The sequence below is a fragment of the Bison bison genome, unplaced genomic scaffold (assembly GCF_000754665.1).
Source record: "Bison bison bison isolate TAMUID 2011002044 unplaced genomic scaffold, Bison_UMD1.0 scf7180017864011, whole genome shotgun sequence".
Taxonomy (NCBI): domain Eukaryota; kingdom Metazoa; phylum Chordata; class Mammalia; order Artiodactyla; family Bovidae; genus Bison; species Bison bison.
Window position 1 is genome coordinate 180,894 of NW_011494583.1, and position 14,076 is coordinate 194,969.

At 37.2% G+C, this 14,076-nt stretch overlaps 1 protein-coding gene across 1 annotated transcript in view; it reads right to left on the reverse strand.

The window, feature by feature from the left end:
* Window positions 1-9,707: 9,707 nt before the first annotated feature.
* PCDH20 (protocadherin 20) overlaps window positions 9,708-14,076 on the reverse strand; it is a 5,802-nt gene continuing 1,433 nt past the window's right edge. The window contains exon 3 of the mRNA XM_010834086.1: window positions 9,708-14,074. Coding sequence (XP_010832388.1) covers window positions 11,484-14,074 — 2,591 coding nt within the window. The 3' untranslated portion in view covers window positions 9,708-11,483. The remainder of the gene's footprint in view (window positions 14,075-14,076) is intronic.

The window sequence follows — 14,076 nt, forward strand, 5'->3', positions numbered from 1 at the left end:
TATTATTTTCTCCCATTCTGAAGGCTGTCTTTTCACCTTGCTTATAGTTTCCTTTGTTGTGCAGAAGCTTTTAAGTTTAATTAGGTCCCATTTGTTTATTTTTGCTTTTATATCCAATATTCTCGGAGATGGGTCATGGAGGATCCTGCTGTGATATATGTCGGAGAGTGTTTTGCCTATGTTCTCCTCTAGGAGTTTTATAGTTTCTGGTTTTACATTTAGATCTTTAATCCATTTTGAGTTTATTTTTGTGTATGGTGTTAGAAAGTGTTCTAGTTTCATTCTTTTACAAGTGGTTGACCAGATTTCCCAGCACCACTTGTTAAAGAGATTGTCTTTAATCCATTGTATATTCTTGCTTCCTTTGTCAAAGATAAGGTGTCCATAGGTGCATGCATTTATTTCTGGGCTTTCTATTTTGTTCCATTGATCTATATTTCTGTCTTTGTGCCAGTACCATACTGTCTTGATGACTGTGGCTTTGTAGTAGAGCCTGAAGTCAGGCAAGTTGATTCTTTCAGTTCCATTCTTCTTTCTCAAGATTGCTTTGGCTATTTCGAGGTTTTTTGTATTTCCATACAAACTGTGCAATTATTTGTTCTAGCTCTGTGATGAATACCGTTGGTAGCTTGTTAGGGATTGCATTAAATCTATAGATTGCTTTGGGTACTATACTCATTTTCACTATATTGATTCTTCCAATCCATGAACACAGTATATTTCTCTACCTATTAGTGTCCTCTTTGATTTCTTTCACCAGTGTTTTATAGTTTTCTATATATAGATCTGTTGTTTATTTAGGTAGATATATTCCTAAGTATTTTGTTCTTTTTGTTGCAATGGTGAATGGAATTTTTTCCTTAATTTATTTCTATTTTCTCATTATTAGTTTATAGGAATGCAAGGGATTTCTGTGTGTTGATTTTGTATTTTTCAACTTTACGCTATTCATTAATTAGCTCTAGTAGTTTTCTACTGGAGTCTTTAGGGTTTTCTATGTAGAGGATCATGTCATCTGCAAACAGTGAGGGTTTTACTTCTTCTTTTCCAATTTTGATTCCTTTTATTTCTTTTTCTACTCTGATTGTTGTGGCCAAAACTTCCAAAACCATGTTGAATAGTAGTGGTGAAAGTGAGCACCCTTGTCTTGTTCCTGACTTTAAGGGAAATGCTTTCAGTTTTTCACCATTAAGGATAATGTTTGCTGTGGGTTTGTCATATATAGCTTTTATTATATTGAGGTATGTTCCTTCTATTCTTGCTTTCTGGAGATTTTTATTAGAAATGGATGTTGAATTTTATCAAAGGCTTTCTCTGCACATATTGAGATAATCATATGGGTTTTATTTTTCAATTTGTTAATGTGGTGTATTACATTGATTGATTTGCGGATATTGAAGAATCCTTGCATCCCTGGGATACAGCCCACTTGGTCATGATGTATGATCTTTTTAATGTGTTGTTGGGTTCTGATTGCTAGAATTTTGTTAAGGATTTTGGATCTATATTCATAAATGATATTAGCCTGTAATTTTATTTTTTTTTTGTGGCCTCTTTGTCAGGTTTTGGTATTAGGGTGACAGAGGCCTCATAGAATGAGTTTGGATGTTTACCTTCCTCTGAAATTTTCTAGAAGAGTTTGAGTAGCATAGGTGTTAGATCTTCTCTAAATATTTGGTAGAATTCAGCTGTGAGGCTGTCTAGACCTGGGCCTTTGTTTGCTGGTAGATTTCTGATTACAGTTTCAATTTCCCTGCTTGTGATGGGTCTGTTAAGATTTTCTATTTCTTCCTGGTCCAATTTTGGAAAGTTGTACTTTTCTAAGAATTTGTCCATTTCTTCCAAGCTGTCCATTTTATTGGCATATAATTGCCTATAGTAGTCTCTTATGATCCTTTGTAGTTCTGTGTTGTCTGTTGTGATATCTTCATTTTCGTTTCTAATTTTATTGATTTGATTTTTCTCCTTTTGTTTCTTGATGAGTTTGGCTAATGGTTTGCCAATTTTATTTATCCTCTCAAAGAATCAGCTTTTGGCTTTGTTGATTTTTGCTATGATCTCTTTTGTTTCCTTTGCATTTATTTCTGCCCTAATTTTTTAGATTTCTTTCCTTGTACTAATCCTGGGGTTCTTCATTTCTTCCTTTTCTAGTTGCTTTAGGTATAGAGTTAGGTTATTTATTTGACTTTTTTCTTGAGGAATGCCTGTATTGCTATGAACTTTCCCCTTAGCACTGCTTTTACAGTGTCCGACAGGTTTTGGGTTGTTGTGTTTTCATTTTCATTCGTTTCTATGCATATTTTGATTTCTTTTTTGATTTCTTCTGTGATTTGTTGGTTATTCAGTAGCATGTTGTTCAGCCTCCATATATTGGAATTTTAAATAGTTTTTCTCCTGTGATTGAGATCCAATCTTACTGCATTGTGGTCAGAAAAGATGCTTGGAAAGATTTCAATTGTTTTGAATCTACCAAGGCTAGATTTATGGCCCAGAATATGAATCTATCCTGGAGAAGATTCTGTGTGCACTTGAGAAAAAGGTGAAATTCATTGTTTTGGGGTGAAATATCCTATAGATATCAATTAGATCTAACTAGTCTATTGTTTCATTTAAAGTTTGTGTTTCCTTGTTAATTTTCTGTTTAGTTGATCTATCCATAGGTGTAATGGGGTCTTAAAGTCTCCCATTATTATTGTGTTATTGTTAATTTCCCCTTTCATACTTGTTAGCATTTGTCTTACATATTGTGGTGCTTCTATGTTGGGTGCATATATATTTATAATTGTTATATCTTCTTTTTGGATTGATCCATTGATTATTATGTAGTGTCCTTCTTTGTCTCTTTCACAGCCTTTGTTTGACTGTGAAAGTTTATTTTATCTGATATGAGTATTGCTACTTCTGCTTTCTTTTGGTCTCTATTTGCATGGAATATCTTTTTCCAGCCCTTCACTTTCAATCTGTATGTGTCCCTTGTTTTGAGGTGGGTCTTTTGTAGACAACATATATAGGGGTCTTGTTTTTTTATCCATTCAGCCAGTCTTTTTCTTTTCGTTGGGGCATTCAACCCATTTATATTTAAGATAATTATTGATAAGTATGATCCCGTTGCCATTTACTTTATTGTTTTGGGTTTGAGTTTATACACCCTTTTTGTATTTTCTGTCTAGAGAAGATTCTTTAGCATTTGTTGGATTGGTGGTGCTTAATTCTGGGTTTGAGTTTATACACCCTTTTTGTGTTTCCTGTCTAGAGAAGATTCTTTAGCATTTGTTGGTTTGGTGGTGCTGAATTCTCTCAGCTTTTGCTTGTCTGTAAAGATTTTGATTTCTCCTTCATATTTGAATGAGATCCTTGCTGGGTACAATAATCTGGGCTGTAGGTTATTTTCTTTCATCACTTTAAGTATGTTCTGCCTTCCCTCCTGGCCTGAAGAGTTTCTATTGAAAGATCAGCTGTTATCCTTATGGGAATTCCCTTTGTGTGTTACTTGTTGTTTTTCCCTTGCTGCTTTTAATATTTGTTCTTTGTGTTTGATCTTTGTTAATTTGATTAATATGTGTCTTGGGGTGTTTCACCTTGGGTTTATCCTGTTTGGGACTCTCTGGGTTTCTTGGACTAGTACACTTCTAAATTCATTGTTAATAGTATCTTTTAATCTGTTCATCCCTTCAACTGATAACAGTAATATTTGCTCCTCTTTAGTCACTGTTCAGAGAAAGCAATGGCACTCTACTCCAGTACTCTTGCCTGGAAAATCCCATGGACGGAGGAGCCTGGTAGGCTGCAGTCCATGGGGTCGCTAAGAGTCGGACACAACTGAGTGACTTCACTTTCACTTTTCACTTTCATGCATTGGAGAAGAAAATGGCAACCCACTCCAGTGTTCTTGCCTGGAGAATCCCAGGGACAGGGGAGCCTGGTAGGCTGCCGTCTATGGGGTCACATAGAGTCGGACACGACTGAAGTGACTTAGCATAGCATAGCATAGTCACTGCTAGTTAGGGCCAGACAAAAACTTGGTCCACTTAAGAAGGGAATGACAAACACTTCAGTATTTTTGCCTTGAGGACCCCATGAAGAGTATGAAAAGGCAAAAAGATTTAACACTGAAAGATGACCTCCTACCCCCCAGGTCGGTGGATGTCCAATATACTTCTGAGAAAGAGTGGAGAAATAGGTACAGAAAGAATGAAGAGGCTGAGCCAAAGTGGAAACAACACCCAGCTGTGGTTGTATCTGTTGGTGAAAGTAAAGTCTGATGATAGAAAGAACAATATTGCATAGGAGCATGGAATGGTAAGTCCATGAATCGAAGTAAATTGGATGTGGTCAGACAGGAGATGGCAAGAGTAAACACTGACATTTTAGGAAACAGTGAACTAAAATGGATTGGAATGGGTGGATTTAATTCAGATGACCATTATAAATACTACTGTGGGCAGAATCCTTTAGAAGGAATGGAATAGCCATTGTGGTCAACAAAAGAGTCTGAAATGCAGTACTTGGTTGCAGTCTCAAAAATGACAGAATGATCTCTGTTTGTTTCCAAGGTAAATCATTCAATATCACAGCAATCCAGGTCTATGCTTCAACCACTAATGGCAAAGAAGCTGAAGTTGAAAAATTCTATGAATATCTACAAGACCTCCTAGAACTAAAAAGATGTCCTTTCTGTCATAGAGCACTGGAATGAAAAGTAGGAAAGCAAGAGATACCTAGAATAATGAGCAAATTTGGCCTTGGAATACAAAATGAAGCAGGACAAACGCTAACAGAGTTTTGCCAATAGAATGCACTGTTCATAGCAAACACTCTCTTCCAACAACACAAGAGACGGCTCTACACAAGGACATCAACAGATGGTCAATACTGAAATTAGATGCATTAGATGACACCTCACTCCAGTACTTTTGCCTGGAAAATCCCATGGACAGAGAAGCCTGGTAGGCGGCAGTCCATCGGGTCACGAAGAGTCAGACATGACTGACTGACTTCACTTTCACTTTTCACTTTCATGCATTGGAGAAGGAAATGGCAACCCACTCCAGTGTTCTTGCCTGGAGAATCCCAGGGATGGGGAACCTGGTGGGCTGCCGTCTATGGGGTTGCACAGAGTCAGACACAACTGAAGCAACTTAGCAGCAGTAGAAGCAGCAGCATATTCTTTGCAGCTGAAGATGAAGAAACTTGATACAGTTAGCAAAAACAAGAACTGAAGCTGACTGTGGTTCAAATCATTATTGCAAAATTAAGCTCCTTTTTCAGCTCTGTATTGCAAAATTCAGGCTCAAATTGAAGAAAGTAGGGAAAACCACTAGGTCACCAGGTATGCCATAAATCAAATCCCTTAAGATTATACAGTAGAGGTGACAAATTGATTCAAGGGATGAGAACTGATAGACAGAGTACCTGAAGAACTATGGACAGAGGTTCATACCACTGTACAGAAGGTGGTGACTAAAACCATGTCTAATAAAAGGAAATGAAAGAAGGCAAAGCAGTTGTCTAAGGAGGGGTTAAAATAGCTGAGAAAGGAAGAGAAGCAAAAGGCAAAGTCGAAAGGAAAAGATATTCTCAACTGAATGCAGAGTTCCAAAGAATAGCAAGGAGAGATAAGAAAGCCTTTTCAAGTGAACAATTCAAAGAAATAGAGGAATAAAATAGAATGGGAAAAACTAGAGACTTTTTAAAAGAAAATTGAAGATGCCAAGGGAATGTTTCATGCAAAGATGGACACAATGAAGAATAAAAACTGCAAGGACCTAACAGAAGCATGAGAGGTTAAGAAAAGGTGGCAATGATAAACAGAAGAACTGTATGACCAGTTCTTAAGGACCCAGATAACCACGATGATGTGGTCACTCACCTAGAGGTAGCCATCCTGGAGTGTGAAGTTAAGTAGGCCTTAGGGGATCTTCCTGACCCAGGAATTGAACCTGGGTCTCCTGCACTGCAGGCAGATGCTTTGCCCTCTGAACCACCAGGGAAGCCTTAGGAAGCATTACTATGAACAAATTTAGTGGAGGTGATAGAATTCCAGCTGAGCTATTTCAAATCCCTAAAGATGACACTGTTAAAATGCTGCACTCATTACACCAGCAAATTTGAAAAACTCAGCATTGGCCACAAGACTAAAAAAGATCAGTTTCCATTCCAATCCCCCCAAAAAAGGAATGAAGCAACAGTTAGCACTTGACATGGAAAAACGGGCTGGTTCAAAATTGGGAAAAGAGTATGAAAGGCTGTATATTGTCACTCTGCTAATTTAACTTATATGCAATGTATATCATGTGATATGATGGACTGGGTGAATCACAAGGTGGAGGCAAGATTTCCAGGAAAAATATCAACAAACTCAGATGTGCAAATGATACAACTTTAATGGGAGAAAGTGAAGAGGTGAGAGAGGAGAGTTAAAAAGCTGGCTTAAAACTCAACATTCAAAAAATGAAGATCATGAAAACTCAACATTCAAAAAATGAAGATCATGGTATCAGGTCCTATCACCCTATGGCAAATAGATGGAGAAAATGTAGAAACAGTGTCAGATTTCATTTTCTTGGTCTCCAAAATCTATGCAGGTCATTACTGCAGCCGTGAAATTAAAAACAAAAACAAAAAACTCTTACTCCTTGGAAAAAAAGCTATGACAAACCTAGAGAGTGTATTAAAAAGCAGAGACATCACTTTGCCAACAAAGGTCCATATAGTCAAAGCTATGATTTTTCCAGTAGGCATGTATGGATATGGGAATTGGACTATAAAGAAGACTGAGCACCGAAGAACTGGTGCTTTCAAACTGTGGTGCTGGAGAAGACTCTTGAGAGTCCTTTGGAAAGCAAGGAGATCAACCCTGAAGGAAATCAATTCTAAATATTCTTTGGAAGGATTGATGCTGACGCTGAAGCTCTAATACTTTGGCCACCTGATACGAAGAGCTGATGCACTGGAGAGACACTGATGTTGGGAAAGATTGAGGGCAAGAGGAGAAGGAGGCGACAGAGCATGAGATGGTTGGATGATGTCACTGACTCAGTGGACATGAATTTGAGCAAACTCTGAGAGATAGTGAAGGGCAAGTAAGTCTGGCATATTGCAGTTCATGAGGTTGCAAAGATTTGGACACTACTTAGTGACTGAACAACACCAACAAAAAGTCATAATGTGCTCACTAGGACATGTGTGATTTTCACATTATTTCTTCTTCCTCAAATACCCTTCTCTCTTCTGCCCAGTTTCCCCTGGCTAACTTCTCCTTTTAATACTCAGATTAGATATCATCTTCCTGAGAGTGTCCACTTTAGAAATAACCTCCTTCGGGAATCTTTCTCAGACTTCCCAAGATTGAGTTAGATCCTGTTCACTTGATATTCTGGGAACAGGCATTTATCCCATACAATGCTTTTGTTTTCAGATTGAAGTTTTTCTTGTTAGCCTTTCATGCCATTATCTAAAGTCATCAAGGGACTCTGTCTTGTTCTCAGTTAAGCCCATAATATTTAGAGTACCGAAATAAATATATATGATATGAATGACTGATTATTTTTTTAGTCATTGCAGTCTTCCTACTTCTTGACACCAGTGGGCTAAGCCTTAAAGTTCATTCAGTTTTGTTTTATGTCCTTAATGGAATACATTTCCAGTTTAGAATTTTATCAGAGGAAAAAGTACTAGTATTTTAAGAACAATTACCAACAATAACTGACATTTAAAAAATGATTATAGACTGTAGGTGTTCACATATATATTATCTGAAAATTATTCATGAACTTTTCTTATCAGAATTATAAATAATTATAAAAAATTACAGTGGGTATTTTGCCCACGAATTACTTTTATTTTTAACTGATAGATTTTTTCTTTTTTGTTTCTATTTGCATAACTGTCAATCCTCTTCCTTTCAATAAATATTTGTTGACTACTCACACTCTAAAGTCACATTGCTGGGCAGAGTTTGTAAAAATCAGCAAAATGATATTTGGTAGCACTGACTGCTTTCTTACAGTGAGCAAATTTTCCTTAGAGTGAGGACAATGTTCAGGTACCTGTGTCCCTTGTCTGTGAGCTGAGACTGTCCAATGAGTTGAAGAGCTCCATATGCTCAACACTGTCCTTTCATTACTCTTTTCTTTTTTCTGCCACAGGTCAGCACCCCAGTTCTCTGTGCTGAGATAGATTAGAACTGGAGTCTCCATAAGCTCAGGAGAGGATTGTATTTTCCCTTTTTTGCAATTGTCAATTGAGATGTTCTAGAAGTATAAATTAGAATTCTCAAGATAGGTATTATTGCAGTCAAGTCCACTTTATGCACTGTCCCTAGTATTGCTTCCCAGATGGTGCTATTAGTAAAGAACATGTCTGCTAATGCAGGAGACATGAGAGATATGGGTTCCATCCCTAGGTTGAGAATATCCCCTGGAGAAGGAACCAGGATACCCAATCCAGTATTCATGCCTGAGAAATCCCATGGACAGAGGAGTCTGGCTATAGTCCATGGGGTCACACAGAGTTGGACATGACTGAAATGACTTAGCACACACAATATTGCTTCAGTGATGCTACTTTATAGGCAAGATTATGCCTGGTGTCTACATAAAACACATGTAAAGCACTCAAAAAGACAAAGGCTTTGGATTTTTAATACATGTATTCTACACAATTGTTTTAAAAGAAGAATTTCTTTTTCCTTTTCCTTTTAACTACCATTGATAGCATAACTTCCAAGAGAACCTTTTTTTTTTTTTCTTTTAATAGGGTCAAGGCATCTAAACAGTCAAGTAATGCAAACTGTTTCCTCACTTGTAGCTGAAATTGCTTTGTTACTTTAAATTTCCCAATCCAAATTAATGAACAATTTTCTCTGTAGTATAAGAATGGATTTGGCAGTGCAAAGATCAGAGCAATCCTCTTCATTAAATTGGGCAAAGAAGACGCACTGGTCCTCAAACTGTTAAATGGATATTAGGGCTTTTAATGAATGGAACATTTATTTTTGTGCCAGCTCAACTAGCAACATTGACATGATTAGCATACATTTTGGCAGCCATTCTAGCACAAGGTGTTAGTAAAAAGGGGCTTTTATCTTTGAGCTTAATTTACTTTAATTTCCCTTGTTATAAATGTTTTTAGTGTGAATGAGATGTTTTTGTAAAGGAAATCCTGGCACAAGAAGTTATCAAAATATGTCCTTTTATTAATGTTAAAGGCATTTTTTAATGCTAGAGATGAAATCTATATCTCTAAACACATGAACCTCTTCAAATTCAGAAGTGAGTAAAGTATTCTGCTATTTATACTGATAATTAAATCATTGCAATTATGGAGGGCTGCTTTTTTTTTTTTTTTTCCTTTTAATGGTGCTACTTGTTTCACATGTAGTTCCTTTGTGTAAAAAATAGAAATAGATATAAAAATAACAGGTGGAGAATGATTTCCTCCATTACCCTATATTAATTACAAATGAAGTTTGGAGGCCTATATCAATTATGAATGAAAAGTTTGGGGAGCTAAATAATCTTAGTTTCTTAGCTCAGTTGGGTCTCAAACGAAAGGAATTTCCAATAAAAGTATATTTCCCTTTTGTAGCAAGCACTACTGTTTCATATCTTATTATCATACTTATTTAAATTGTCAAATTGAAAATAAGAAAATGAATTAATACATATTCAAAAGTCTTAATTTTTGTATTTAATTTTTTTTGCAACGTGTTTTTATTTTAAAATTGAAGTTTATAACAGAGTTAATAGAGAATATGAAATTAAAATGAGTGTTTATACTTGTTTCTAAGTCATAGTAAATAAATATGCATGTACACATGCATGGCTCTAAATTTTCATATGAACTATCAAGTACATAACCACAGTCTTTGTCTATGATACACACACACACACAGACATATATATATGTCTATAATTACACATATGTTTAATAATTTACCCAATGTTTATTTAAGTAATAAATTAGTATAATGTAAACTTTAGCATAACATAATATTTAAAATTTACTCATATTTATCTTTAAAAGCAGATGAATTCTATTAATGGGCACTTCAGTAAAACAACAAACCCATGTTCAAATATAAAATAGTAAAAATGAGAAAATTATGAAAATATATACCTTTAATTTGCAGATATATAAACACTTTTGGTACAGTACAGACACATGATGCCAAAAAGTAGAATGATCCAATTTAAGCTAATAAATTCTTTGTTTACACAGATAATTTTGCTATAGCTCTCATATAAAATAAAATTTCCAGCTCACACAATAAAGTGAGGGTGATCAATCACTGATAAACCAGCTTGCTTCACTGCAAAGCATTCAGTAAAAGCTAAATTATCAAAGAGGTCTGCTGCTGGGCTTACAAATAAACTCTTGGAACTAATCCAAAGCCAAAGAAAGGAAGCCAGAAATGGTAGCCAACAAACCTAAACAACAATAAAATTATAAGTATAACTTTCATAGAAAAGGTCCTGCTAAAACAACAGATAGCGTCCACCAGCTTCTAGAATAATTTTAATAAGGTTTCTTTTTTTTTATGTAACACATGAATTTAAGTATATAAGATCTAACACAAAGCCCAAATATAAAGTACTACTGACGAGTTGTGAAAGCATCAAAATGTCATAAATACCTATTAAGCAACTAAGGATTGAAACATATCTTTGCTTCTGGTTGTTTTTCTTGGACATAGCTTCTAGTTACATTTTCTTTAAGAAAGAATTTCCTGTATTAACAGTAAATGCAGTGGTAAAGCAAATAGAAAGCCACGAGAGTACACAGAAAGTGGATTATTCTTCAGCACATCAGATCTTTAACACATGGCAAAATATTTATCCTTGCTAAAAAAGAACTGTGCTTCTTCACAGATGCCTTCTTTTTCAAATTAAAGATGCCTTCTATTTCAAATTATACATGATGCATTTGTGAAGTAATAAACATTCTGTTTACAAATGCATTTATTTTCTTTTTAATCATATATTTAAGTAGGGTGAAATCCCATTTAATCTCATCTTTGTTTAATGTTAAAAACAATATATTTAAAATAGACTCTTTCATTAATTTCATGTACAACTGTCATGTACAATACCTTAAAATAGTTCCCTGCAAAGGAGCCGTTGAAGCCCTCTTGTGGTTAAAGGACTTTTTAGACAAAAAATGCAATGTACATTTTCTTACCTTATTCCTAGGTTTTAACAATCATCTGCTTGGTGTATGAAAGCTGCAAATCATGTCCAAGATTTTCTAAATAACAGCTCCATAGCTGTTAGTACCAATTTCATTTAAAAATTTCTGTACACATATTATAACTTCTGATTTTGAATTTAAAAACCTGTAAACAGCTATTTACAATATAGTACAAGTTATAAATTAGATGTCCTTCATTCGAACTGCCATCCACATTCTTGTTTTGGTGGTGAGAAATCCCCAAAATCAGTTGAAATATCTCTTCTATTCCACAGCAAAAAAAAAAAAAAAAATCAAATATTAGAAATATCCATTGGTTTCCTCTCTCTCATATGCAAGTCAATTTTTCCTTTTAATGGAGTTTGTACTTCCAAATTTTCATCCTCCCTATGGTGTTTCTTCTCTCTCCTTAAACAGATATATATGCCCATCCCTGTTAAGAATGTGATAGAACTCAAGCTTATTACAGATAGAGCTACTAATGTGGGCATACAGGACACGGATTCAGCTTTCCTATGAGTTGGTTCTATTGAAATCTGTGGTTCTTTCTCCTCTATGCTAATTTCTGGTTCCTTTCTTAGAAGATTCTCAATGTAGCTTTCATTACTGACAGTGTCATTGACAAATAGATTCACCATAACTGTGGAATGGAGAGGTTCTGGATAACCATGATCACTCACTTTCACCAATAAACGATGGAGCCCATAATCTGTCTGCAGCAATGCCTCTTCCAAAGTAATGTTGCCAGTTTTAGGGTCAATTCTAAAGGATTCAGGCCTAGGCCCTCTTCTCCCTATGATGCTATAGGCTATGACAGCATTCATGCCTGTGTCTTTGTCAACTGCATAGACCTCTGTAACTAGTGAGCCAGGGAGAGTAGAAGGCAACACCAACAAGTAAGACATGTTAGACTGAGGAAATAAAACGAGAGGCGGGTTGTCGTTAATGTCTAGAAGGAGAATTGTGATTTTTGCAGTAGAGGAGAGGGGAGGCGTACCCCCATCAACGGCTTCAACCCACAAAGTGTAGGAGCTTTGCTGCTCTCTGTCCAAAGAGACTTTAGCTCTCAGCAGGCCCTTTCCAGTGTCTATGACAAAAATATCACTCTGGTTCACCACGGAGAGAGCAACCCATCCGTTTTGCCCAGTATCGGCATCTGTGACACTAATTACTCCAATTTCACCGTATCCTGGAAAATTTTCTGGCACAAAGAAGCTGAAGTCCTTGTTGATGAACCTAGGGCTGTTGTCATTTTTATCCAACACTGTGATAACCACAGTAGCTACTGATTCTTGGGGTGGCTTCCCAGAGTCAACAGCTCTGACTGTGTACCTATACTTTTCTTTCTCCTCTCGATCCAGCTGAGTAGAAACTGTCAGAATTCCTGTGACACTGTCTAAGGAAAAATATGATGGAGCATCAGGTCCCAGAAAATATGAAACTTGGCCCCTCTCTCCACTGTCAGCATCTGTAGCATCTAGCTTAGTCAAAAAGGCATTGGGTGCATTATTTTCTTCAATGGTTAGTTCTACCAAGGGTTGAAGGAAAACAGGAGCATTATCATTGTCATCTAAAAGTTGCACTTTAATCATTTTTTTGACTTGAAATCCCTCAGAGTTCCAAGCTACTATGGCTATTTCATAGAATTGCTGTAGCTCATAATCCATAGGTTTTGTCGTTTCTAGAAGATACTCATTACTGTATGGTTTGTAGGGCAATAACCTAAATGGTCCTTCACCATCCAGATAGCAGTTCACCTTGTATTTACCTTCTGGATCTCTTATGGTAAAGAATGCAATTGGAGTGTTAACAGGTTCCAATTCTTTCAGGTAAATAATACCATCTATTTGATTTGCTATATAACGAGGGACGATTTCAGGTGGCCTGAAAATGACTTTGATAATAGTCACCAGGGCAGTGATCACAGCAGGGATGCAGCCTGGCCCATTAGCAAGGATGGTGAGCTTGTGTGTTTGCAGAACACTTCCTCCAATCTTACTGAAAAGTTTAATGACCCCGGTGTTTTCATTCAAATGGAATAAATCCTTGGATGCTTGTGGAACTTTCTGACTGTAAGAGTAGGTGATCTGAGCATTGTTTCCCAAGTCTCTGTCCACAGCCTGAACAGCTGCAATTGGTGTGCCCACAGTAGCATTCCCATACACAGTGATGTTGATTTGTGAGTCTGTGAAGAGTGGGCAATTGTCATTAATGTCACTTATTCCAATGGTGAGGGTGGCACTGCCTATCAGTGGTGGAGACCCACCATCCTCAGCTATGATGATGCTCACATACTGGTCCTGGGTCTCTCTGTCCAACAGTCCCATGACAATTAGATAGGGGGTGCGCTCCCCATTCTCATTCTCCTCCACGTCCAGGGTGAACATACGATGGTAGTCCAGCAACCGGTAGGTCTGAACACCATTAGTGCCCATATCTGGGTCCACTGCGGGATGCTCTATGGCCAGCCGGGTGTTTACAGGTGCATTTTCTGGGACCCAAACTGATATTTGGGAAATAGGGAACCGCGGGGCATTGTCATTGATGTCCCGGATAGCGATTTTTACCTTCACAAACCTAAAGTATTCCTGAGGCAGGACTAGGACATCCAGAAGCAAAAGACAAGAGTCAGCAGAAGGCGAAGAGGAGATGGAAATGCTGCCCCCCCAGGCAATCCCTCCGCCTCCTTCAAGACACAAGGCCTCCCGGTCGATCTCCTGGGCAGAAGTGTGTAGCTCCCCTGAGCGGTTGTCTAGGGTCACGTACTGGCCACTCAGCCCCTGGGAGGCCAGGCTGAAGGAGAGAGGAGGGTTCCTCTCGGCGACGCTGTGCTGAGGCGACTGAGACAGCAGGTCCTGCCCCCCTGCGCTGGGCAGCAGCCGCAGG